Genomic DNA, 27,648 nt, shown 5'->3' on the forward strand with positions numbered 1-27,648 from the left:
GACCAGATGACAATAACCAATTCACGAAAGGACTTGAACAAAATGCTTATCCCTGAAGCCAAAACAACAGAGGGAGCATCAGGAAGTAGCTGGGGGTTGCCTGTTTTAGTGATTCTGGCTATGGAAGCCCCAAAGTCAAATTTGATGCTGTAGTTCCATGGCTCCTAAATTTGCCTAATCATATGAGTCAGTAGGAGAGTTTGTTAAAAATCCAGATTCCTGGGGTCACAAAGAAGTTCTGAGATGGGGGCCTTAGTATCTATATATTTTTAATCATCAGTTGAGTCTTATGAGCAGATAAGTTTGGGAAAGTGGTTAATGAACTCTTACATATTTTAGAACCACCTATAAGACTATGAATTTTTAACTCGCTCTATATGCAGCCATCTAGACTAACCAAAATATCTAAAACCTATTTTAAAGTTGAAAAGCAAGCGCTTCACATAGTACTCTTAATAGCTTTAGGATATATCTGCCCTAAAAGTAAGATAATTTAACTCTGGATGTTCTAAAAGCATGCTTAGGTTACAGACAATGGCTCACAAATTTTAATAGTTCTGGAATGGGGAATTTTGGAGTCAACTAGACCTGGGTTCAAATTCTCTGTCACTTATTAGCTGTATGCTCTCAAGGATGTTGCTTAACCTCTCAGAGCCACAATTTCCTCATTTGTAAAATAGCAGTGAAAATATCCACCTTGCAAGGTTGTTTGAGGATTACAGATAATATACAAATAAGAGCATGATATACTTTGGCACTCCTAAGTACAACGGATGCAGGGAAACATGTATCTCTGTTTTAGAGTTCTCCCAATATGTAAATTCCCCAAACCTCCAAATTATAAAGAAAATAAACTCTCTAAAGAGCCAAGAATCATTTAACAGATCACACAGTCAAGACATCAGAGGTGCAAACTATAGCAGTCTCCTATCAGAAATAAACAGGTAAAACAGTGGACCTCGATCCTGTCAGTTAGACTTGAATCAAGTGTAAAGTTATGTCCATGACGTCAATCACCTTCACTGCCAGAGAGATAACACGGCATCCCTTCACCTCTTGAACTGTCCCTGGGCCCTCTATAAACCATGTCCCTGCTCTCGTTAATGACTATGACAAGAACAGGTGGGTTAAACACCGACTTATCTGCTTTTCCTACAGGGCTTTCATCCACAGGTTTTCCCGGGACCATCAACACCGTCACCCTTTTCAGCACGTGTCCATTACTTAGGCAAACAACGTTCACTGACACGTTGACTTCCCCATCCTTACCCAACACAAACCTTAGAGGGCTGAATCTTTGGTGACTGGGCAGTCCCTTCTCCAGCAGTTAGGACTTGTTTTTGAGGGGACACAGCTATCATGTGACCCCCTTTCACAGTCACATACTGAGGGAGTGGTGACTGGCTGGCAGCTCCTGTTGTTGGTACATGAGAGGCTTCACCAGGTTCCTGTTTGATGATTACCTTGCAACAAACATGATAATGACAATGAATAAACAGCCCATGAAAAATGCTACTAATATTTGAATTTACTCTGTCTGCAGGAATTAATGAATTAATGAAGCCCTGTATGTAAACAATGACTCCACTAGAAGGGTAAAAATACTGCTTAAGTATAGCCCATGATAGCTAGTAAAGGGACCAAAAGTAGGATGTGGACTTGATCCAGTGTATCTGCAAACCAACCTCGTCATTTGTTTTAGACATTGGTGGCAAAACGGCACCAGAAAGTTCCCATCTTGCTAGACTCCAAGGGCTGCCCTGTGAACACCACTAAATAAATGGAAGCATGTCTCAGAAGTAGGATCCAGTCTTAGAGATGAGACATACTAAAAAGTTCCATGTTGTGGGGTAGTAGCATCAATCAACTCCAACATGCCACAAAAAGATTCTGTAACAAGAGCTTATCCACTTGTGGGATAATCCTCTCATGAATACTTACTTTTGTGAAAGCTCCAAGTCCTCCAGTTATAGGTTTGGGGCTTTGAACTTTAGGGTGACTCCCAATTGGGCAAAGAGGTGGCATAGATGCGAACAAAGAATCCTCCTGCTGTGTTTGTAAAAATACATATTGTACAATTAGGATAAAGTGAGTGATTTCACTCTAGTCACATATTTAATACAAACCTGTGACATTCCCTAGCAACAAAAACAAACAAAAAGCCCAAAACTCTTTGGGGTCTTCTGAGTCCCTACACCTGCATTTTACTATTGCTTGAAAAGACAATTCAAAGTAAGGCTATAAACTGGCAAGAGCCTACTCATCTGTGCCCACTGGAAACCGGAAAGACTCCTATCATACTACCGCTAATATCTGGTTGACTCATTGGTTTCATGTCCAGTCCCCTGCCAGATGCTACTAAAGGATAGGTACTGTATTCTATTTCTTTTCTATCCCTAATGTCTAGACACTAAATAAACAAATGAATGTAACAGGCAGTGACAGTGTTTCAGTATACCACACCCTTGTAACAGTACTTGCAACTTGATCTGTTATCCTTACTCTGGAATAAATACCCAGGACGCAGGGGGAAATTTTTCACTAAAAATTTTAAAAACAATACAACGAAAAGAACTTGAACAATTAGCAAATACAAAGATAGCAAAGGTCAAAATTCAAAATTACTGTCATTTGTCTCTAATCCTCAAATACAAAAGGCAAGTCTCAGAGGCAATTTTCCATAAATAAATGTTGGGGGCAAGAAACAAAGTTAAGAACACTGCTTAACTATGTAATGAAAATGTCATCAACAAACATGCAAAAATACACTGGTAGAGAATTAAGACCTTCACGGAATTCTTACAATTGAGGCATTCATAGAACACAGCGCTCACAGATTACACTGCATTAGAGAGAAACCTTGCCCTGGATCAGGAAACTACTCAATATCATCACCATTAAGTGCCTAGATATAAGAAACACTGTGTTAGCACCAGTCATGTAAGAGATGATCTTTGAATTCTCAGGAATTCTCAAACAGGAGTTTATACCTCAGAGGCTCTAGCCTTAAGGTAGCCAAGACAATAACAAATAAGCTGAATAACTAAGCCAAAAGCAGTGACTGTCTCTGTGGAACAGTGAGCAGATATCTAGCACTATGATCTGAACAAGTCAGATCATATTTGGAATTGTAAATTTCAAAAGACTTCTTACCCTGAAGAAGGTGGGGAGGGGGAAAATACACTGTGGAAAGATACGAATTATTACTTTGTAAAGAAAAACGTATAACAAAGCTGTCAAAAACAAATCATAGGTAAGGTAGGGGAGTCTGAAGTACTTACTTGATCTTTATGATACTTCTTAGCTTGAAGATTCTACTTTATGAAATCTGCATTATCACTTGCAAATTCTGGCTCAACTTGAATGTACCACATTTAGAAACTAGCAAAGTGCAATAAGAGCATTACCTTGACAGCAGATGTTACAAAACTACTTCCATGAATTTTAGGAATCGGGGAACCTGTTCCTTGGGAGGCCTGAGAGGCAGTAGAGAGCTTGCTGGTAGGACTTCCTGATAAGCAAGGTTGATTTAAAAATAAAGTATAAACAAAGTAAAATTTACAAAATGGAATTTTAAAGCCATTTTCCACCACCCTCCTCTTCTCCCCACTATTTATTGTTCATTTTGAAGGGCTGAAAACTCACAACCATGATATTATTATAGAAAAAAACACTTAAGGATTCATCCTGTGAAGCTGACCACTTCACCAACCTACAAAGGGACAAGAAGCTAGTAAGCAAGTGTAGAAGAATAAGTAAAGTAAGTAGACATTATATATTCTGCACTTACATAGAAAGATATACTGTAACATAATGGTGTTGGCTATTTCACAATGTGCCAAAATGTATGCATTCAACTGAATGCTACTTCCTTCAAAGTAGTTTCACTGGAAGGTTATACCTACTCCAAAATGCTGACAACATTAAACACTTTATACTCCATCAGTACAACTGCCTTTAGGGTCTGATCAAAATAAGTCACATTATCTACAGTCAACAGTAAGTCAAGACTAAAAATGGTACTTGGTCACCTCCTCCATTTACCAAACTTGCCTGCAGAGACTTTGGCTGATTCCTAAAACTAAACATCCTCAAAAGACACCTACTTGGCATCCTTAAGTGTACTCAAAAGGGAATCTCTGAAAGTAGCATTTTTTAAAGGAGTCCCACAATTATAATCATTGTTAAAGAACATAACTTTCTAAAAAAATAGTTGGAAAGGCCCAACACACATTAATCTGTGTTAAAATCCAACATGTTAGAAAAAAATCAGTCTCATTACTTAATAGTCATTTCTCTTATTTCTTTTTTCGATATTTCTATTAGAAGTGAAAGCTACAGGAAAGTTTACACAGAGGCGCATGTGTTTAAACAGTTTAATTGAAGGGAATAAATAAAATGTTAGTGAAAGTACCTCAAAGAAACCTGAAAAGCTCTCTATTTGTATGAGGTTATGATGATAAACACGGGGAATCCAAAGACTTCTTATTCTTCCTATTAGAGTTTTTTTTTGTTTTTAGTTTTTTGTTTTAAATAACAACAGGGTTCAGTTTCCCTCCCACATGCAAGTTTTATCTTATTCACTGAAAAGTAAAGATCACTTTTTTATTTCACTGGGGAAAAATATATATGGCTCACAAAGCTATTCTTGCTCTAAAGCTTAATTTGGAAAAGTTAATCACATTGCCTAAAAAGAATGTCTTCTAAATGAGAATAAAATCCACTCTTTTTTTTTCTTTTTTAGAAAATTAATTATGGTTCACTATGAATCTTAATTAAAAAAAAAAAAACTTAAGTAAATTCCTAAAAATATAACTTTTACAAGAAGTAAATCTTCCCTCAGAGAAACAGCACTGGGAAAAAAAAAAAAAAAAAAAAATATATATATATATATATATGTATATATACACACTCCTATGTATTCCCTCCTCTTGTTATGGTTGAAGATTTCATTCTCCCATTATATGGCTACTAAGTCACATTAGGATTTCACCTTTAAAAAAGATCAAATCTTGGGGATTGCACGAATACTGTTCCGTTCAAACACACACCTGCAGTAGGAGTGGTGGCTCCAATAACCTGCCCTGGCTTGTCCACGATAACATAAGGATTATTAATAACAGAACTGGCAGTGCCTTGCTTCACATGGACTGGAGTGGAAGTTGGGGTTCGAGGCAATGGCGATGGACTTGGGGTTGATATAGGGGAACCTTTATTAATAAAAAAGAGAAACAAAATAAACTAAACAAAATAGATATATTCAGCCCATCTAAGAGGACGCTAAAGAAAATGGAGGAGGGGCAGGGCCACCAGTACAAAGGTGACAAGCTGGGAAAAGAGGATGGGCCTGTAAGTTTCAGATGCTGAGAGCAGCAGCAGCTGAGGCCAGGGGTTAGTGCGTTTTACTCTCTACATGCTTATCCATGGACCAGCAGCAGCAGGCAGCCTGTTAGAAACAGATACGGAGGTCCTACCCCAGATCTACCGCATATATCAATAAATCAGTATTTTAACAAGATACCCCAGCAGGCACATTAAAGTTCAAAACACAGTGCTTTACGTATGTGTGGAACTGCTGCATCCCCAGGTAACAACAACTTGGGCAGGTTGTTATAATACTGGTCACACTTGAAGAAACTGAAGTTAGGGAGGCAAGTGAACAGCTAGACTTAGGAACCAAGTCTTGATTTGCAATGAATTTCCAATAGGAAAATATGAAATTCATCCACCGAAACAAAAGTCTCTCTCAATACCACGTCACAGCCACAATCCAGAGATTCGTGTTCCCATAGCTCTCAGAAGTTACCGACAGATACATCATTAAACATCCTCAACAGTTATTGATCAAATCTGTTATCCATGAATTTCTCTAACCTTCAAAACAATTTATATATATGTTCAGCCTATTCCACCTCTGAAGCAGCAAGTTCCAAAACGCTTCTAACTGGTAGGTAAAATTATACATTCTTTACCTTTCATCAATTTCAAGGACTTGGATCATATTTCTGCTTAGCTATTTTTAGCACTGAAGACTCCCCCCACCCCCTTCATTTAAGAATTATACAGAAGTCTCCCCCTGCCTAGGTATTCTATTGACTCACTTTCATGTCTTTTCTGAGGTGGCACAGCCAAAACTATAAAGCATATTTCTACTAGAAGTTTACCTAACATAAACTGTCACGAGGCAATGGACAATTCAACCTCAGTGAAAATGAAACCTCAGAACGACCTACTGATCATAGGAATGAGTAAATTTCTAGTGTGGTTATAGAGTATAAAAGATATCTCAATCCCAAACCAACCCTTGAAGCTTAACTACAAACCAAAAGGCATCTAAATTTTTTCTATTACTAGTCACTCTGGTTTCCATATATAATTCCCAAACTTAATTCTTACCTTAGTTTCCAACATACATCCTAGCAAACAATTTACCTGTGCTGATTCTAGATGAAAATTTGACTGCTTTGAATTTTATTTCTTTCCTCATTCAAAAATTGTTTCCATATGAATGACTTTTGTTTTTGTTTTGTGACACTTTTGCTTTGCTAATCAACAGTGATTAGCTTGCTTGTTAACTAAACAAAAACCCTGCTTAGAAAAACTAAAAAAAAAAAAAAGCCATAGTACTTTGTTTTGTCATTCCAACAATTTTTACACACACCAAATTCATATATACCATGTATACCTGAGACAATCTTGCAGCTCATGGTGATAGGCTGGAAGGATTTTCCAGGTGACTCCGGATTAGGAACCTGACTTTGTGGCACAATTTTGCAACTTGATGCTATTGGCTGAAAAGCTGAATTGCCATGAGAACAAAAGGTAACTTTCTGGGATGTTGTCATTTTGGTGGGTGTTCGTTCCAATGAAGATGGCAAAGAATAAAATGTAGTGTGTCTCTCAGCTTCAGTGTTGGCTGGGAATCCTTCTTGAAATGAAACAGGCAAATAAGTCATCAACCACTTTGAAATCCCTCACCATTTCAAGAACCATTTAAGCCATTTACCAGTAGTAAAATAAATACAGTTGACTGGTATTTAACACTGCTTTATGTATTTTCTGGTGAAATGTAAATATCATGCCTAGAATCATGTTTCATTAAAATGCTTCTTTTAAAAAATTAGAAAACATATTAGCTAACGCTATATAATAAAATTTACAAGTTCATTATGTTCTCCCATTCTTTATATATGAATTGACAAACTGTTTAGAGAAGAAGAAAAACTCAAAAGAAAGCATTAGCTTAATCTAATGATGTCTTGTTTTATTAAATGTCCATAAAAAAGATGCAACTGAAACTTAAGAGAAATAAAGTTGAGATTTTTATAAAAGAACTAAAATATTAACATCACATTAAACGTAGACTTACAGATCAAACTAACACCATTTAGAATCAATTTGTATATCGTATTTGTATATGTATTTGTATATGTTATATAAGTAAACACTTAAATACTTAATTATATACTTATATATTTACTAAATTAAAAAATGCCATAGTCAAAATACATTTGTTGATGATAAGTCTTATACTGTATTTTAAATAAGATTAGATACTAATATTTGAACTTCTTGTTCACACAATTAGGGACCAAACAAGAAAGTCTTCCTGTAACATATTAGAGGAAACCATTATATTCATCAAAGAATAAAAATGTAATGCTTTTCAGTGAGTTTTGTGTTCTATAAAATGTCGATAAAACTGCATAAAAAAATTTTTCTGAGAAGAGTATGGGCTTGGCTATTTTCATAATAGGTCTGTGTAGAAGAGCAGCATGCCTACTTATGCAAAATTTATTTTCCATACACTCATAAGGCGCTGAAGACAGCAGTTCAACATCAAGTGATGGAAAGGAACACGCCATAATGACTGCTCTATACAAGGTAAAAATGCATTTCCATACAAGGAAAAATATATACTACCTTTCTCCACAGAGGTATCAGGTACTGGCTCATGTGACTGCTTTACTGGTGAGGACGCTTTCACAGGGGCTGGAATGGTCAAAGGCAAGGATGGTGGGGCATCTGAGATGTCTGACTCAGAGGACTGAGGATAAACGGAGTCTTCTCCAAGAGAATGCCGATGGAGCTCAACATCCACTACCTACATGATTGGGCAACAACTGGGCTCATGAATCCATCATCAATGTCACAGAAAGCCCCAAACCTGTCTCAAAACATGGTGCTCTAACAGACGTTGCAAATGATTTCTATTCATACTTCAAAGGCAATTTCAATCTCAATAACTAAAGGATTTATCCCAGAATGTAATCTAATCTGGCTTAATAGATAACTCAATGAAACCAATCATAAAATTGGGGACCTTCCATTTAGTGTTTCTGCACCTTAGAACACTCTTTCCCCCAATCTCAGCATGACTGCCTCTTTCTCACCATTAGGTCTCAATCAAATGTCACCTTCTCAGAGAGGCCTTCCCTAACCAACCTAGCTAAAGCACCCAACTTGTCCTCCGGCTACTCTCTTCTTTATAGCACTTATTTGTAAGTGAAATTATCTTATTTGCTTTTATGTTTACTATATACCTTCTCCCCACTCTCAATACAACCAAGAATAAAACTCCTTGAGAGTAGTAGCTACTCTCATTTGTTCATTTTTGTATCCTCAGTACCTGAACCAGTGCTTAGCATATAGTATGTGCTCAATAAATATCTTCTGGCATAAGACAGCACATTTCCCTAAAGAGAGTAAGGTTTAACTTAGCTAATTCTAATCATAATGGCTATTGCTGATATATCATGAATACCAAAAAAGGAGGGGGAGGATGGGGTGGGAAAACAAAGTTGAAGGTCTCATACTTCCTGATTTCAAAATTTATTATTACAAAACTATAGTAATCAAAACAGTGTGGCACTGGCATAAAGACAGACAAAGAGACCATTAGAATAGAATATACTCTCACATACATGGTCAAATTATTTTTGACAAGGGTGCCAAGACCATTGATTGGGAAAAGGACAGTTTTTCCAACAAATAGTGCTGGGAAAACTGGAGATCCACATGCATTAGAATGAAGGTGGAAGTTTACTTTACACCATATACAAAAATTAACTCAAAATGGATCAAAGACCTAAACATAACACCTAAAACAATAAAACTCTCAGAAGAAAATATAGGGGCAAAGTGTCATAACACTGAATTTGGCAATGATTTCTTGGATATGATACAAAACGTACAGATAGAAGAAAAAACAGATAAATTAGACTACATCAACATTTAAAACTTCTGTGCATCAAAGGACACGATAACAGAGTGAAAAGGCAACCCACAGAATGGGAGAAAATATCTGTAAATCATATATCTGATAAGAGATTAATCTCAAGAATATAGAGACATCTCCTAAAACTCAGCTACAAAAAACCAAACAACCCAATTCTAAAATGGACAAAGGATTTGAATTCACATTTCTCCAAAAAAGATACATAAATGGCTGATAAACACATGAAAAAATGCTCAACATCAATAATTATTACAGAAATGCATACCAAAACCACAAAGAAATACCACCTCACACTCCCTGGATAGTATCAAAAAAACAGAAAACAACAAGCACTGGCAAAGACGTGGAGAAATCGAAACCGTTACACACTGTTGGTGGGAATGTAAAATGATGCAGCTGCTATGGTAAACAGTGTGGTGGTTTCTCAAAAAATTAAAAATAGAATTACTGTATGATCCAGCAATTCCACTTCTGGGTATACACCCCAAAGTACTGAACACAGGGACTCGAACAGAGAGACCCACATTCTTAGCAGCATTATTCACAATAGCCAAAAGATGGAAGCAACTCAAGTGCTCACTGACAGATAAGTGGTTGAACAAAATGTGATGCATACATACAACGGAATGTTACTCAGCCTTTAAAAAGGAAGGAAATTTTGATTCATGCTACAACGTGGATGAATCTTGAGAACATTATGCTAAGTGAAATACGGCAGTCACACAAAAAAAAGAACACTGTATGATTCCACTTATGTGGTACCTAGAGTAGTCAAATTCATAGAGACAGAAAATAGAAGAGTGGTTTAGGGGTTGCGGGAAGAGGGTGAGTTATTATAAATGGGTAGTTTCAGTTTTCCAAGATGAAGAGTTCTCTGGAGATGAATGGTAGTGACAGCTGCATGAAAATGTGAATATATTTAATACCACCTCACACTTTAAAATGATTAAAATGGTAAATTTTATGTATGTTTTATCACAATTTAAAAATAAATAAGTAAATAAGGGGGGAGAGAAACTTTTTTTAAAATTAAGCATTCTTTTTTTTTCCTAATTAAAAACGAAGATCAATTTTCATTCTACTTGTTCCCAAATAATACTGTAGGAAAATAACCTACCGTCTCTGCTCCAAGAGTCTGCAAGCCAGTATAAGTTCTGTCCAGCTATTGAAAGACAAAAGAGTATTAAGTTTCACTACGCTTACTTAAAAAGCTTAGGATACAGTCTTATCTAAAACCCCTTTCACTGCAAGTCTTCATATCATAGGATCTACTTTTTCATAACGTATAAATTCATCATGTCAATAAAAACCCTCAATTTTCTGAGAGAAAAACTGAGTAAAATAAATAAAAACAACCTCAGACATATAGGTAGTTATTATAAAAACAGACTATAAAAATATACATGCAGTGTGATGACACAATTATATACTTAGGGTATATTTACTAAGCACTTGTGCAAAAAATGAATGAAAACTTAGGCAATATAGGCAATACTAATAACTACCAGTACATTAGCTTCATGGATGATTTACTTTAGAGGAGAGAAAGGAGTATAAATTGAGGGAATGTTAATAATATAAACAAAAAAGTTTACAATTACATACAAAGAGGTTAGGTTCTTATTCTTATACTTTAATTTATATTTAAAATTAAAATTTAAAAAAAGTATTTGTGGCAGCTTACCATATAAATCTTATACAGTAAGATCAATAGGTAAAAATGGTTAAGTTGGGTAGAAAGGAAAGAAAAGGAAAGGAAAGAAAAGGAAAGGAAAGATGGGGGAAAAAATGAAGCCAGGGATAGGTTAGTAAATAGAAAGTTCTAAAGGCTTGCAAGAAGTAGATTTCAGTCTGGCTGAGTTCCTTAGCAGCCAACACAGAGAAGACAACTCAGTCATGAGACCTAGTGTTCATAATAGAAAAGGCAATAGAGGGTAGATTTATAGTAGCCCCATGGAAGAGATCTGGAGTTTTAACATTTAAACCTTCGCCAACAGTATGACTGTTAAAAAGATATGGGCAATTTTAAGGCTACATCCATTTTGCATATTCTTCAGAGCATAGATCCAGAGCATAGACTAAGTCTCTGTAATCTGCACTGGCCTATGTTTTATTCTTGGGACCACATTTTGAGAGAGACACTGATAGAACTATTATCAAAATGACAAGAGAAACTGGAAAGAAAGCACAGCATACAAGAAATGTTACAAGAACAGGTTTTGGCTGAGGAAGAAATGATTTAAGGAGAGACACAAACACTATCATTAAACATTTTTAGAGTTCTTACAAAACAAAACAAAGTCCTGTTCTGTACTATTCCAGAAATCAAACTAGGATAAATGAGATCAAGGTTAGAAGGGGTGGTGGGGGAGGAACGGGCGGCAGTTTTAGGTAAATTTATGAAAGAAGCTTTTAAAAGTTTATTTACTAAATGGATAAACGGATTGTTTTGGGAATTACTGTGCTCCAGTGATGGTTGAGGAGAGGTTAGATGACTACCTGTCAGGGATGCAGATATGTGAATTTCATCCCAGAAACTTTAAATTTTATTGAACTCTTAACACTGAGTATTTAGTATATAATGTAATTATTACAGTATCAAATATAGATTGTTATGTACTACAGAATTTCAGAATACAGAGGGATCGCTATGGACTTTAATAGCCAGGAAAAGCTACACAGGAACATGAAGAATGGAAAGAATACACACAGGCATTCGAGGAGGCAAGAGCATAAAAGAAGACTTAAGAGACGGCCTAAGGCATTTCTGGGACATGAACAGACTGACCTGGCTGGAGTGGGATGTTCAGGCAGGGGATTAGTGTGAGATAATTTAGGGTAAGTATGTCAAGTCAAAATGTGAAGAGCCTGGAATAGTAGGCAGGGGAGTCTGAATCTGAATAACAGGAATTCAGTCAAAGCTTCTCAGAGAGGAACAACATAATGGTTCTCCTGTTTTAGGAAGACTAATCTGATGGCGGTGTACAGAATGGACTGAGGGGAAAGAAGATAGATTAGCATTAAAGAAGCTAATCAGGAGACAGAGTATAATAATAGCCTACTAAGAGTGGAAAGGGCGAAGGGTAGTCTATAAGAAAAATTATGAAGAAAGAGTAATGGTCTGCAAGTGAACAAATATTTAGAACTCAGAGGGAAGAATCAAAGATGGTTCTGAGAGTTAACAAAGAAATTGCAGGAAAAATGATACTCCATAATAAATAAAGATCAGTGGTCACAACAGAGGTGCTTAAGTTCTCAAGGCCAATCAACACGTAATAAATAGTAAAATTAAGGAAAATCTGGTAAGAAATACTTTTAAAACTGTCTCATTCATTCACCAGGAACTCTAAGTGATAAGGACAATAAAATATGTATAAAAACTATGTAAACAATTCCCTTTATTTTAGGGATTAGGGTTGGGCCCAGTGCAATATAAGATGGTATGTACGGTGCTTAAAATAAGTTAAGAGGAAAGCAAAACTATTTCAGACCTTCCTCTAAGTAAGTGGGAACATATCCTGCCCCTCCGAACAAAGTGGCTATATGTTCTTTATTTGGTTTCAGTTCTTCTCTGAGGTTATAAGGCAATCTTGTTTTACAGTAATCTCTAGAAAATAACTTAAACATGAAGTTAACTAGTGCTGTTTACCAACAATGGAGGACAAATCTCAGGTGGCCTTAAGGTTGAAAAAGGTACGTTTGTGGAACAAAGGGAACAAAACAGGAATTCTGAAAATGTACTCAGATTCACTTGGGGACAATTAATGGGAATAATGTGGTAAATCACAAAGTAAGGGCGCTTTGGGAGAAGTTCAATATTAGGATTATATTTTACGGAGAGAAAATGTACACGAGGTTACTACAGAGAGGGATGTGGGGCACTTTAAAAAAATGGTCTGTCTTCCAACTATGAAAGTTAAATGTTTATTATATAAAACTGGAAAAGAAAAACACACACATGCACACACAGAAAAAAGGGGCAGGAGAAACTGCCCACAATGTCGTTACTTCAATTACTCCAACTTTTTAGGGTATTTCTTTTGTGTTTTTTCTACCTATTTAAAATCTCGGTTGACCTCATACTATATACACATAGTTTTATACTCTATGCTTTTCATTTACTATAATGGTAGTTTTTCCCATGTATAAAAAACACTTTTTAAAATAAAATTTGTAATGGTTACATAATAAACCATCTGGATATATCAGTTAAGGATTTCAAAAGTATTACAACCTTCCACAGTACTTAATGTTTCCTAAAATATGTTCACTTCTATCTTTATCCTTAAGAGATAAATAGACAAGGCTTATTATTTGTGCCTCTTTTTACAGAAAATTAAAATGTAAAAAGTAAAATACAGATTAAAAAGAAAAAGATTTCATTTACTTGTTAGCCCCAGGTAACACAGTACCAGTGATCTCTGATCAGAGATTCTTCTGATTATCTGACCAGTTCATCTTTTTGAAGAATATACATTCTGCTGTAAAGTGACCCCTTCCCCAGCTTTCAGAAGGCAAGTGTTGTAGCAGTAAGCAAAACACACTCAAAAAGATTTATCCTGCTCCCACTATCCATGGCCACTTCTCTCAGAGGCCTAACCCACCACTTCAAGTGGAGGTGAAAAAAGATACTTCATTTCTGGGGAGCAATGTTTTGTTACAATACCTTCAGATTATGTATGATATCTATCCGCTTGTTCTGGCTGTCCTTAAAGTGAACTTGAACTCTGACAGGAAACTCACCCCAGCCTCTTCTGGTCAAGTGAAAAGGAGGCTCTCTAGGGAAAAGCAGATATTAATATATTAGTCCATGTTCACTCTCTCATTCTAGAAAGAACAGTTTTCCCATAATGGCTAAGTTAGAACTTCACATGTTTCTAATAATTATTTAGATTTCCTCACTTGATGCTAAATCAATATGCTGAATTTTGCTAAAATGCTAAATCATAAAAAATTCAACTCAAACCTACATTAAACTTTCAACTACTGAATACTTAGAGTTAAGACACTTATACCATACAATCCAGTGTCATTATTTTCACAGACAGGGAACTAAGGTGATTTGATGGATGTCGCAGTATTAAAGCCAGAATCCTTGATTGCTACTTGATAGACATAGGCTGCGAGGTACGTTCCCTACCCCAAGACAATCATTTATTCCTCCACTCTGGCAAAAACAAAATAAATCATGAATGCTCAATCTGAAAGTGACAATTTATTTGAAACTATCTACTAAGAAGACTTAACAAATTATATATGACTTTATATAATTTTAGTGAATAGAGAGGAATGTGTGTGAATGCTAATTGGACTAGAGAATTTTCAGCAGTCAAAATGTAATTTGTGAAGGGAATAAAAAGGAAGATTGATGAGAAAAAGACCGGCATGCTCTTGATAATTGGTGTTGGGTACGTGAGGATTCAATATACTCTACTTTGTACTGGGTGGGCCAAAAGGTACGTTCATTTTTTTCAGTAAGATCGTTCTAGTAGCGCTTAGTTGTCTTTAACTTCATTTGAAACAATTTTGTTAGATTGTATTGTGACAGCTGTCATATCAGCGTGCATTTAAAAAAGAACTTATCAAAATTGGTGAATTTTTGTGTAGCCATTTTAATATTGAAGATGGAAGAAAAAAGGAACATTTTTGGCATATTATGCTTTATTATTTCAAGAAAGATAAAAATGCAACTGAAATGCAAAAAAAGATTTGTGCAGTGTATGGAGAAGGTGCTGTGACTGATCAAAATGTGTCAAAAGTGGTTTGCAAAAGTTTTATGCTGGAGATTTCTTGCTGCACGATGCTCCACGGTTGCGTAGACCAGTTGAAGTTGACAGCAATCAAATCGAGACATTAACTGAGAACAACCAATGTTATACCACGTGGGAGATAGCCAACATACTCAAAATATCCAAATCAAGCATTGAAAATCATTTGCACCAGCTAGGTTATGTTAATCGCTTTGATGTTTGGGTTCCACATAAGCAAAAAAACCTTCTTGACCATATATTTCCGCATGCGATTCTCTACTGAAACATAATGAAAACAGTCTGTTTTTAAAACAAATTGTGACGGGCGATGAAAAGTGGATACTGTACAATAATGTGGAATGGAAGCTTTGCCTGTGGGGCAAGCGAAATGAACCACCACCAACCACATCAAAGGCCGCTCTTCATCCAAAGAAGGTGATGTTGAGTACATGGTTGGACTAGAAGGGAGTCCTCTATTATGAGCGCCTTCTGGAAAACAAAACGATTATTTCCAACAAGTACTGCTCACAATTAGACCAACTGAAAGCAGCACTCGACCAAAAGCGTCCGGAATTAGTCAACAGAAAACGCATAACCTTCTTCCATCAGGATACCACAGGACCGCATGTTTCTTTGATGACCAGGCGAAAACTGTTACAGCTTGGCTGGGAAGTTCTGATTCATCCGCCGTATTCACGAGACATTGCACCTTTGGATTTCCATTTATTTCAGTCTTTACAGAATTAGCTTAATGGAAAAAATTTCAATTCCCTGTAAGACTGTAAAAGGCACCTAGAACAGTTCTTTGCTCAAAAAGATAAAAAGTTTTGGAAAGATGGAATTATGAAGTTGCCTGAAAAATGGCAGAAGGTAGTGGAACAAAACGGTGAATCCACTGTTCAATAAAGTTCTTGGTGAAAATGAAAAATGTGTCTTTTATTTTTACTTAAAAACCAAAGGACCTTTTTAGCCAACCCAATATATGTCTGGAATTTTCCAGAATAAAAAGTTTAAAAATTTAATTGAGACCTTCATGTACTCAAGAATAATATGGTTTAAGTTAATGGGGGAAAGAGAGAATGCTTTAAAATGAAAATGTTCATTATGAATCAATGGCTTGGAATTCCTGTAATGAGAGAGAATGCCAAGATTGCAGGGAGAAAGGACTGTCAGTGGGATGTGCTTTTGGAAAACTAAGGAGGGACATGAATTCAGTAAGGGCAGAGTCCAAGAACACAACCTGAGAGGAGTCTAGGAACAGATATGAATCATCAGGCACAAAACCAGAGGCTACCAGGAGAGCCCAAAGCAGGAAAAATCCCTGAGTATGAGAGCAGCCTGGAAAGTAGAGGAAGCAACAGCTGTATTACAAACTAGAGAAAAGAAAGCAAAGAAACACAGTGCCCTGGATGGAAGAAACCAGCTGAGTTAGTAAGAGAAGTAGCCATGATGTCAGCATAGGTTCAGACAGCAATAAAGACAGGCTTGGGGTCAAATGAGAAGGCTGACTTGAGACAGCAGCTTGAAAAGGAATCCAAAGCCAGAGATACAGTGGGGCCTACAGACATGGTGGACTTAAGAAGAATAATTAAGAGAAATTCTATTGATGACTAGTTTAGTCACTTAAATTCCAGTAAAGCTAAGTGGATGGCCCAAATTCATTTTGCAATATTCGTCAATCTCATAGTTTGTATGCTGAATTTCTCTTACAAAGGATATAGTAAATCAGCTGTGCTCCTCAATTTGTGTACATAGGCTAAACTCTAGTGAATGGACAGGAAGGACTGCTGCCAGGGAAGACAGAAGACAGACAAATCAGGAAAAAGGAACAATGCTTTTTCACAGGAAATTCCTCCCTAACCATATTTTTGGAACAAAAAAGGAATCCAAGACCTACCAACAGATAAGACAGCTACAGAAATGTTATACTTCAAAAGACATATGTATTTCACACAAAAAGGGACTGCTTCCCCTAAATAGACTTCTATATTTCTAGACTCCTCATAGAGGGTGAAATGTATCAATAACCAAGAAGACAACCCACAGAATACTAGGCTTTAAAAATGGCTTTCCTAAAAATACAGAATGAAGCACAATTCCTCGCCCAAATAATTCAAATGGGCAGCCAGTCTTTTAGGATCACTTCTAGTGCCCCAGAATTCATTACTTTAATAACACTCTCTATCACATTTCTAAAGAGCTCTGTTATAAAAATATTTCATCTTCCTCCTGCATGTTACTTCTAGTATGCCTTCTGCAATCACAAATTCCTCCTCCACATGACCTTCAAAAAAACCAAAACATTCCACTAAGTTCTCTTCTTTTCAGGGTAAACACATTCTGTTCCTTATAACAGCAGCAGAAGCAAACACTTATATTGTTTACTATGATCCTACCACTGTTCTAAGCCCTTTATATCTATTAACTTATCTAATTTTTGAATCACAATATGAAATATCCCCTCTGAGACACAGTGAGGCTAAATAACTAGCCCAAGGTCATGCAGCAAATAAGTAGTGAATCTGAGATTTAAACTCCAGGGCCCATGCTTATTTTTTTTAATGATACAAACGTTTTGAAGAGGCTCACTAGGACATTCCCTTGGGGGCCGAGCACACTCTAGCCTCTCACGCACCAAGGGCAGGAATATTCTACTGATACAAGTAACCATGTGTTCTTCATCTCTGCAATCCCTGTATCAAGTCCTGAGCCTAGCATACATTTAGTGACTATCTTGTGCCTAAAAGCAAAGTTTACAGTCACAGCTTTTAAGAAGTTGGCTAAGGAATAACTGAACCAAATGGAAAACAGATGGTCTATAGGAACAGAATCTACTTATGCTCTTCATCAGGTAATGTGCTCTGACGAGGAGATTCAGAGTGCACGATGAACATACATGTGCTTTGGTCCAGAGATAAAGATTATCCCCCAGTTTCAAGGCAGCTGAAAACATCTCGCCTACTCATCACGTTTCTTTAGATACTTGACACAAGAAACATCTTAAAAGCCTTGTAAAGAACACAGAGTTATAATTAAATCTAGGACACATGTTAATGTTCTGTCCTACCTGAAATTTAAAGTTTAGCTCTAAGAAGAATATTTTAAGAATACAGACAAACCAGAGTGTGTCAGAGAATATAACCTGGATGGCAGAGGAACATAATACAAAGTCACACGAATGACAACTGAAACAAATGTGGATATTTGGCTTGGAGGAGAATAGAAGAGACCTAAGAGTTGCTTTCAAAATATCTGAACAACAGCTACATGGAAAAGGGACTACACTGATTCTGTGTGGTGTTACAAAACAAACGGGAAGTGTACTGTTTAGAAGTTAAAGGAAGTTAGGTCTCTGCTCAATATAATTAAAAACTTCCAAACAAACACAGCCACCTACAAATGGAATGGCTCATATCATGAATTCAATAATTCACTCAACAAGAAATGACATTTACTACATGCTGGACACTGTGCTAGATCACAGGGAGAGAAAGAATTAAGAAAAGGCCCCAAACATCGAGAAGTTCTAAATCTAGTAAGGGAGACATACATGTAAATTAATAAGTGTAATAATAAACTTATATACATTACTTGCTATAAAAACACAGAGATGTGGTTAATCATTAACAAATTATTTCTCAGGAGTTTTAAACACCAGAAGCACACAAGCAAGGATCTCTTTTAAAATACTATTTAAAAATCATAACCCAGTAGCTAATAAAGTATGGGAAAGTATGCTCTTGGGAAAGGTATGTAGTAATGGTGCAATTCACAAGCTGTGAAAAACTAACTGGTCAGATATACCACCACAGCCAGTTATGCAATACTGTCAGAGTGGCATGGACCAGACAGAAAATAATTGTCAGAGGCTATTTCCATGATGTGAAGCCTCATAAATTTCAGAAAATAAAGTTCATTTACTATTAACAGAAGATACTCCAGATGTATAAGATGAGAGAGAAATTTGAAGAGGAGCTATATGTATGATCTTTTCCTTGGATTTCCTCAGACTGTTACAATACAACCTGATAAGTGTGATTTGCCACCTTTACCTGCAGATTAGTAAAGATTTCTTAATAAATACAATTTCATATATTACTGCATGATATATTCTAAAACTTAAAGGAACTCAGTGTGTTTCACAAATTCCAATTCCTGGAATGAGAACTGAGAAATAAAATAGGCATTGATTTGCATCATTAAGTATTAGGGTTTTATGTAATGAGTTTTTAATCCCATTTTTGTTAAATCAGATGTTTATCGTCAATAAAAAATATGATTAATACATTTTAACTGATTCACATGCTTTATATTAAATAAAATGTTTTCCTAAAACAGTATTTTTGTTGCTGTTTTTACTATATAAAGGAATTTCTTGCTGGTCTGGACATCAAAACATATATTCTTTTTATTATTTATATTTTTATAGACAAAGTACTTTTTAAACTCATCTACTACTTCTTACCAAACTCACTAAAATATGTGTATTAAAATACTGGACTTATCTGGAGTCAGTATATCTAAACTCAGAAAATATTGTTACTCTGTAAGCTATCTTAAACTATAAAATATTGTTACTATCCCAAGAATTCAAGTAAACAATCATTTACTGTATTTTAACCCCTGTAAGAAAGTAGAGCAAAGAAGGATTCACTGAGAAAGTAACCTGAGTTATGTCTTGAAGCATAAACAGCAGACCTTAAGAAAGACAGTGTGTGCGTGTACATATGCATATGTGCACGTGTGTGTAAGTGAAGAAGACAGACAATAGGAAGATGGTATTCCTAGCAAAGAAAACAAGTCTAGGTCACCAGTGGAATTCCAGGTGAGGCTAGATGAGCTGTATCAGGTATTTCTGAAAGATTTCATGAATCAGGTATAGACTGAAACAAAATCACAGACAAGGCCTTCTCAATACTAATGTTTGAGAGCCTAAGAATGTAATTGCTCCTCTATCAAACTCTACCATTAGAAAAAAACAGAGTATCAACACTTTTCTGAGGTTCTATCCAGTGAAATATGTCAAGAAAATAAAGGAAGTTTTATAAACATTAAAAGAAAAAAATCTTGTTTACACTGATTGATTCTCCAGGATAGACAAGACAGAAAGATTCAATATCATAAAAAGTGTGAAAATTAATCATTAATTCAATGCAATTTCAGTCCATAACTTGACAGAGATTCTAAACTAATCTCGAACAACATATATACTCAAGAATGACCAAGACAAAAACTTTAGAATAATAATAATCAGGGGAACATACTCTACCCGACATCAGAATATACTATAAAGCAAAACAATTAAAATAGTATAGGAAAAAAAAAAAAAAAAATAGTATAGGGACTTCCCTGGTGGCGTAGTGGTTAAGAACCGCCTGCCAATGCAGGGGACACAGGTTTCAGCCCTGGTCCGGGAAGATTCCACATGCCGCAGAGCAACTAAGCCCATGCGTCACAACTACTGAGCCTGCGCTCTAGAGCCCACGAGCCACAACTACTGAGCCCCCGCACCTAGAACCCATGCTCCGCGACAAGAGAAGCCACCGCAATGAGAAGCCCACACACCCCACGGCAATGAAGAGTGGCCCCAGCTCGCCACAACTAGAGAAAGCCCGCACACGGCAACGAAGACCCAACACAGCCAAAAATAAATAAATTAATTAATTAACTAATTTTAAAAAATAGTGTAATACTAGTACAGGAATCAAAATCATTAACAGAATCTAGCATCAGATCCATGTTTATGTCAGAATTTAGTGTGTATTAAAGGACAGATCATCTGATAACTGATAAATGCGTAACTATCCATATGAAGAAGATAAATGTTCTGTATTAGCTACAAAAATATCTCATTTCCAGGTATTTGACTTTCTGACCAACAACTCCTATCTTCTGACTCCATTCCTTTGACCCCCACAGAGATTTCCATTTCTTGCCCACACCAGTTTGCACTACCCATCACTGCTCTTATGTAATCTCCTTCTCTCCTTACTCAGCTTAGATTCTATGGTATATCACTACCATAACCTTATTATTAAAGTGAGGTTATCAATGAACTGGGAGACCAGGGTTTTGGACGAATTGTCTATCTGCACGTCAAAGCCCTTAAGAATGAGGGCAAGAGTACTGCTAGAGGGACTTCCCTGATGGCGCAGTGCTTAAGAATCCGCCTGTCAATGCAGGGGACATGGGTTCGAGCCCAGGTCCAGGAAGATCCCACATGCCACAGAGCAGCTAAGCCCGTGCGCCACAACTACTGAGCCTGCGCTCTAGAGTCAACGAGCCACAACTACTGAAGCCCACGTGCCACAACTACTGAAGCCCATGCGTCTAGAGCCCGTGCTCCACAACAAGAGAAGCCACCGCAATGAGAAGCCTGTGAACCGCAATAAAGAGTAGCCCCACTCACCGCAACTAGAGAAAGCCTGTGAGCAGCAACGAAGACCCAACGCAGACAAAAATAAGTAAAATAAATATTTAAAAAAAAAAAAAGAGCACTGCTAGACAGAAAATCAGTACACCAGGTGCTAAAACTGTTTTTGAAAGAGAGGATTGACTGGGAAATCAGTAGATGCCTGCGACAAGGAGGAGCAGCAGATCTTACGAAGCTTCAAAGGAGCTGAGGTTTTTGGAGAGAAGAAGGGAAAAGGTGGTCTAGAAGCCACAAATATGAGCAAGAAAGACATGCACCCCATTTTTAGACCCAATGGTACATGCTGCGTGAGAGAAAAAACAGCTGCCACTTGAAAGTTTTCTTGGGAGAAGTGGTGTTCTCAGGAGATAGCCATGTTTTACTTAAGAGTCAGGAGTGGAGGGAATGTTCTGACGAAAGCTGAGGATACAGGAGATTTCACTGATAAAGACCCACAACCACTTCTACAATACATTCATATAATGAATATATATGTGATACGTAACATCACATAAAGATGTAAAGAATACACCTAAATGAAACAAATTTCAGAACAATATATATATTATCATTCCATCTTTGTGAAATAATAATGACAACAAAGAACCCCAACAACTATACTAGGTTTATATATACAGGAAAAATATCATTAAGGGTTACTTCTGAGAAGGTGAGATCATGGAGAACTTTCAACATTAAATATTTCTGTAATTTCAGAAACCTTTATTTAATTCTATTATATATATATATTTTTAATTCTATTATATTTTGATAATCATAAAAAACAGTAACATTGTATCTATATAAACAAGTTAAGCTATTTCCAGAGGAGAGCAGAATCAGCTAATATAATTCATATGGTAACAACCTGACAGAAGGGGATGGTACCTGTTCAGTGAGACAGAAATCTGCAAGAGGGAACCACAGCTAAAACTATACTGTGACTAAAAGCCGAAGCGGAGTAAATTATTAATAACACAAGAATTTCAAGGGAGTGTTCTCAAGTTAAATCACTTTCCTTCCACTTCAGTAAATCTGTACTTCTCAGGTTTAATAACTCAAGTGTGCTCACCTAACTTCCACAAGGTCATTTGGTTTATAGCTGGGATGAAGAAAGAACCAAACTTTCTTGACAAAATGATTAATGCTGGGTTCTCTACGAGACCCTCGGACATATACCATCCACTTGTGGGTTGATTGGTCGTTTTCTTCTCTCTTATCAGGAGGTATGTACCTAGAGTAGAGAAAAAAAAAAACTACTCAAATTCTTTTTTCCTAACAAACCAATTAACTACTACTTAAAACAAGATTAAAAATCAATTACAAGAAGAAAATAGGAAAATTTACACATATGTGAAGATTAAGCAACATGCTACTTACCAACAAATAGGTGAAAAAAAAAATCAAGAGAAATCAAAAAATATCTTGAGACAACTGAAAATGGAAATAGAGCACACCAAAACCTAAGTGATGCAGCAAAAACAGTTCTAAGAAAGAAGTTTACAGTGATAAATGCCTACATTAAGAAAAAAGAAAGACCTCATATACACAATCTAACTTTACACCATAAGGGACTAGAAAGAAAAAAACAAACTAAGCCCAAAGTTAGTAGAAGGAAGGAAATTATCAAGATCAGAGTGGAAATAAATTGAGACCAAAAACACAGTAGAAAAGATCAAAGAAACTAACAGCTGGTTTTTTGAAAAGATAAATAGACAAAAACCTTTACCCAGACTTACCAAGAAAGCGGCGGGGGTGGGGTGGGGACACAACGGACTCAAATAAATAAAATTATAAATGAAAGAGGAGATGTTACAACTCATACTACACAAATACAAAGGATCATAAGAGACGGAGAACAATTACACACCAACGAACGGGACAACTTAGAAGTAGTGAATAAATCCTAAAAATATACAGCTTACCCAGACTGAATCGTGAAGAAATAGAAAATCTGAACAGAACAATTACTAGTAAGGAGATTGAATTAGTAAAAACCTCCCAAAAAAGTACATTCCAGGACCAGATGGCTTTAAAGGGTGAATTCTACCAAACATTTAAAGAATTGGTACCAATCCTCAATCTCTTCCAAAAAACAGAAAAGGAGGGAACACTCAACAAACTCATTTAGCAAGGCCAAAATTACCCTGATACCAAAGCCAAATAAGGATACTACAAGAAAATTACAAGCCAGTATCCCTGATAAAAGTAGATGCAAAATTCTTCAACAAAACATTAGCAAACAGAATTCAACAGTACAATGACACATTACTGACCAGAGAGGTATTAATGCGTCTTTTGTTACCCAAACGTTATTGACCGGAGACATATCAATACAGAGTGATACAATTAACATCACCGTGCGAAGTTGTTAGAGCTTAAAATTGATCAAGGGTTCATTATACAACTTATGACTGTCATTATCATTCACATTTTGCTCTGTTAGGTTTCTGTCCCAATCCTGTGTATATTATAAACGCAAGTTTATTACCATAAAATTTTCAAAAATGACGCATCACAAAATTTTGAGTGAAGAAGAATTTTTCGGTGAATTTTATAGATACTTTCTCTGACTGTCCCAGCGACATATACACTAGTGCCTCAGAAGATGACAGTTCTTCAGAATATAGTTCTGATTCAGACGATGCGAATATTAGACCAACAAAAAGACAAAAAACCTTAGTGATTGATTCTGATACGGAAAGTGAAAATGAAACTCACGGTGCTGGAGAATGCTCCTTTGCTTCTACGGGAGAGTGGATTGAAGACAACACTTCACGAAAATTAGAAGACTTTACAGGTGTATCAGGTGTAACTACTGAATGTAATAACCCACAAAGTGTTAGTGAAATAACAGAATTAATTTTTGGTAATGACTTTTTCAAGTTGGTCGCTTCTCAAACAAACCTGTATTACCAACAGAATGAAAAATCATATAAAAAGTATGATAAGGCTTTAAAATGGACTGATGTAACCAACAGTGACATGAAGAAGTTTCTTGGATTAATAATTTTGATGGGACAAATAAGAAAGTCACACTGGAAAGAATACTGGTTGACTGATCCCGAAACACCAATCTTTCCAAAGATTATGACGAGAAGGTTCGAACAAATAATGGTATTTCTTCACTTTACCGATAACTCAGAAACTCCACTTCCTATAGACAGAATTTCAAAAGTTAAACCTCTTTTGGATTATTTTCTACCAAAATTTCAATCGATCTATATACCCAAACAAGAGCTATCACTTGAGGAGGCAATGATAAAGTGGAGGGGACAACTCAGATTCAAAACCTATAATCCCAGAAAACTTACAAAATATGGAATTTTGGTCAGGATGGTGAGTGAAAGTGAAACCGGATATATATGCAACTTTGAGATTTACATGGGTGAAGGAAAGAAACTGCAAGAAACAATATTATCGGTCCTACAACCTTATCTTGGTTCATGGCACCATATTTACCAAGACAATTATTACAACAGTGTGTCCACATCTGAAATACTGTTGAAAAGTAAAACCAGAGTTTGTGGGACTATAAGAGAGAATCGTGGTCTACCAAACCAATTAAAGGAGAAATCTAAAAATCTACAGAGGGGAGAAATGACATTCTTATGGAAGGGAGAAGTGACTCTTCTTATATGGAAAGACAAGAGGCTAATCCGCATGGTGACAACTATTCATGACACCTCCATAGCAACTACAGGAAAAGAAGACGGAGGACTGGCCATCAGATAACTAAGCCCACCTGTATATTAGAGTATAATAAATACATGAAAGGAGTTGATCGATCCAAACAATATCTGGTAAACTTCAATATCCTCTGGAGAACTCGAAAATGGTATAAGAAAGTAGGTTTCTATTTGAGTAATTGCAGTTTTATTCAATGCGTTTAAAATTTCTTGCAGCCTTAATGCACAGAATAAAATGACTTACAAGCAATTTTTGTTAGCAGTAGCTAGAGAATGGGGAACTGACCATTCTGGTGAATATAGCAGTAGTCCCACACCTGGTCCTTCTTGTGGCGTTTCTAGAACAGTGCGCCGCAAAGATCCACCTTGTCAACTATCAGGTAAAATAAAAGAATACATTCGAGAGGAAATAATACCCACAGGACCAAAAACAAATGCCACCAGAAAGTGTAGAGTCTGCTATTCCAGGGGAAAGTGCACTGAAACATGGTATATTTGTAATAGATATTCTGTTCCCCTGCACAGAGGTGCCTGCTATACTGCCTATCACACTCTAACAAAATATTAGAATGCTTTAGTAAGACATGTACAAAGTTTCAAATAAATACATTAAGTGCAAAAAACGTTGTTGATATTTACTCTAACGCAGGTGTTTCAATATTCACTTACATAACAAACCATCGGCCACAGGTGTTAGTTTCTGCAAAAATCCCCCGGTCAATAACGTGTTAAAAGTATCAACAACATGATCAAGTGGGATTTATTCCAGGCATGCAATGGTGGTTTGACATACACAAATCAACCAATGCAACACACCATATTAATGAAATGAAGGCTAAAAATCATATGATCATCTCAATAGATGCAGAAAAAGCATTTGACAAAATTCAATACCCATTCATGATAAAAACTCTCAACAAACTGGGTATAGAGGAAGCATAACTCAACATAATAAAGGTCACATATGACAAGCCTACAGCTAACATCGTACTAAATGGTGAACGCTGGAAGCTTTTCCTCTAAGATCAGGAACAAGACAAGGATGTCCACTCTTGCCACGTCTTTCTACACAGTACTGTTAAGTCCCAGCCAGAGCAATTAGACAAGAAAAAGAAATAAAAGGCATCCAAACTGGAAAGGAAGAAGTAAAATGGTCTCTATTTGCACACAACATAATATCATATATAGAAAAACCTAAAGATTCCACCACAAAACTGTTAAAACTAATAAATGAATTCAGTAAAGTTACAGGATATAAAATCAACATAAAAAATCAGTTGTGGGGCTTTCCTGGTGGCGCAGTGGTTGAGAATCTGCCTGCCAATGCAGGGGACACGGGTTCGAGCCCTGGTCTGGGAAGATCCCACATGCCGCGGAGCAACTGGGCCCGTGAGCCACAATTACTGAGCCTGCGCGTCTGGAGCCTGTGCTCCGCAGCGGGAGAGGCCGCGATAGTGAGAGGCCCGCGCATCGCGATGAAGAGTGGCCCCCGCTTGCCACAACTAGAGAAAGCCCTCGCACAGAAACGAAGACCCAACACAGCCATAAATAAATAAATAAATAAAAACATCTGATTGTCTTAAAAAAAAAAAAAAAATCCTTAACCTCATTTCATTTAAAAAAAAAAAAAAAATCAGTTGTGTTTCTATACACTAACAACAAACTATCAGAAAGAGAAATTAAGACAATAATTTCATTTACAACAGCATCAAATACAACATAACTTAGCAATAAATTTAACCAAAGACGTAAAAGACCTGTACACTGAAAACTATAAGACAATGATGAAAGAAACTGAACAAGGCACAAATAAATATATATTCTGTGCTCATGAATTGGAAGAATTAATAGTTAAGATGTTCATACTATCCAAAGCAATTTAGATTCAATGCAATCCCTATCAAAATTCCAATGGCATTTTTCACAGAAATAGAAAAACAATCCTAAAATCTGTATGGAACCAGAGAAGATTCTGAATAGCCAGATCAATCTTGAGAAAGAAGAACAAAGCTGTAGGCATCATCACACTTCCTGATTTCAAACTATATTACAAAGCTGCAGTAATCAAAACAGTGTTGTTTTGGCATAAAAACACATAAATCAATGAAACAGAATAGAGAGGCCAGAAATAAACCCACACTTACTGGTCAATTAATTTCCGACAAAGGAGATAAGATATACAATGGGGGAAGGATAGTTTCTTCAATAAATGGTATTGGGAAAACTGTAAAGCCATGTGCAAAAGAATGAAACTGAACCTCTATCCACACCATACACAAAAGTAAACTCAAAATGGATTAACAAGTTAAATTTAAGACCTGAAACCATAAAACTCCTAAAAGAAAGTATAAGGGGTAAGCTTTTTGATATTGGTCTGGGCAATGATTTTTTGGATTTGACACCAAAAACAGAGGCAACAAAAGCAAAAATAAACAAGTGGAACTATAACAAACTAAAAAGCTTTTGCACAGGATAGGAAACCACCAACAAAATGAAAAGGCAACCTACGGAATGGGAAAAAATATTTGCAAATCATACACCTGATAAAGGGTTAATATT

The 27,648-nt window shown here is 36.3% G+C and overlaps 1 protein-coding gene across 3 annotated transcripts in view; it reads right to left on the bottom strand.

Moving 5' to 3' along the window:
* The window catches only part of YEATS2 (YEATS domain containing 2), a 108,583-nt gene that overhangs the window by 35,473 nt on the left and 45,462 nt on the right, over positions 1-27,648 (bottom strand). For 2 of the 3 annotated variants that reach the window (XM_061194432.1, XM_061194434.1), the window contains exons 7-15: positions 22,473-22,634; positions 13,905-14,016; positions 10,352-10,400; positions 7,924-8,100; positions 6,686-6,928; positions 5,052-5,210; positions 3,408-3,511; positions 1,942-2,049; positions 1,281-1,463 (exon numbers count right to left, since the gene is read on the bottom strand). In XM_061194432.1, the coding sequence (XP_061050415.1) occupies positions 1,281-1,463; positions 1,942-2,049; positions 3,408-3,511; positions 5,052-5,210; positions 6,686-6,928; positions 7,924-8,100; positions 10,352-10,400; positions 13,905-14,016; positions 22,473-22,634 (1,297 nt within the window). The remainder of the gene's footprint in view (positions 1-1,280; positions 1,464-1,941; positions 2,050-3,407; positions 3,512-5,051; positions 5,211-6,685; positions 6,929-7,923; positions 8,101-10,351; positions 10,401-13,904; positions 14,017-22,472; positions 22,635-27,648) is intronic. The other variant, XM_061194433.1, reaches the window with a different exon arrangement.

Source organism: Eubalaena glacialis, chromosome 6 (genome assembly GCF_028564815.1).
Source record: "Eubalaena glacialis isolate mEubGla1 chromosome 6, mEubGla1.1.hap2.+ XY, whole genome shotgun sequence".
Classification (NCBI taxonomy): domain Eukaryota; kingdom Metazoa; phylum Chordata; class Mammalia; order Artiodactyla; family Balaenidae; genus Eubalaena; species Eubalaena glacialis.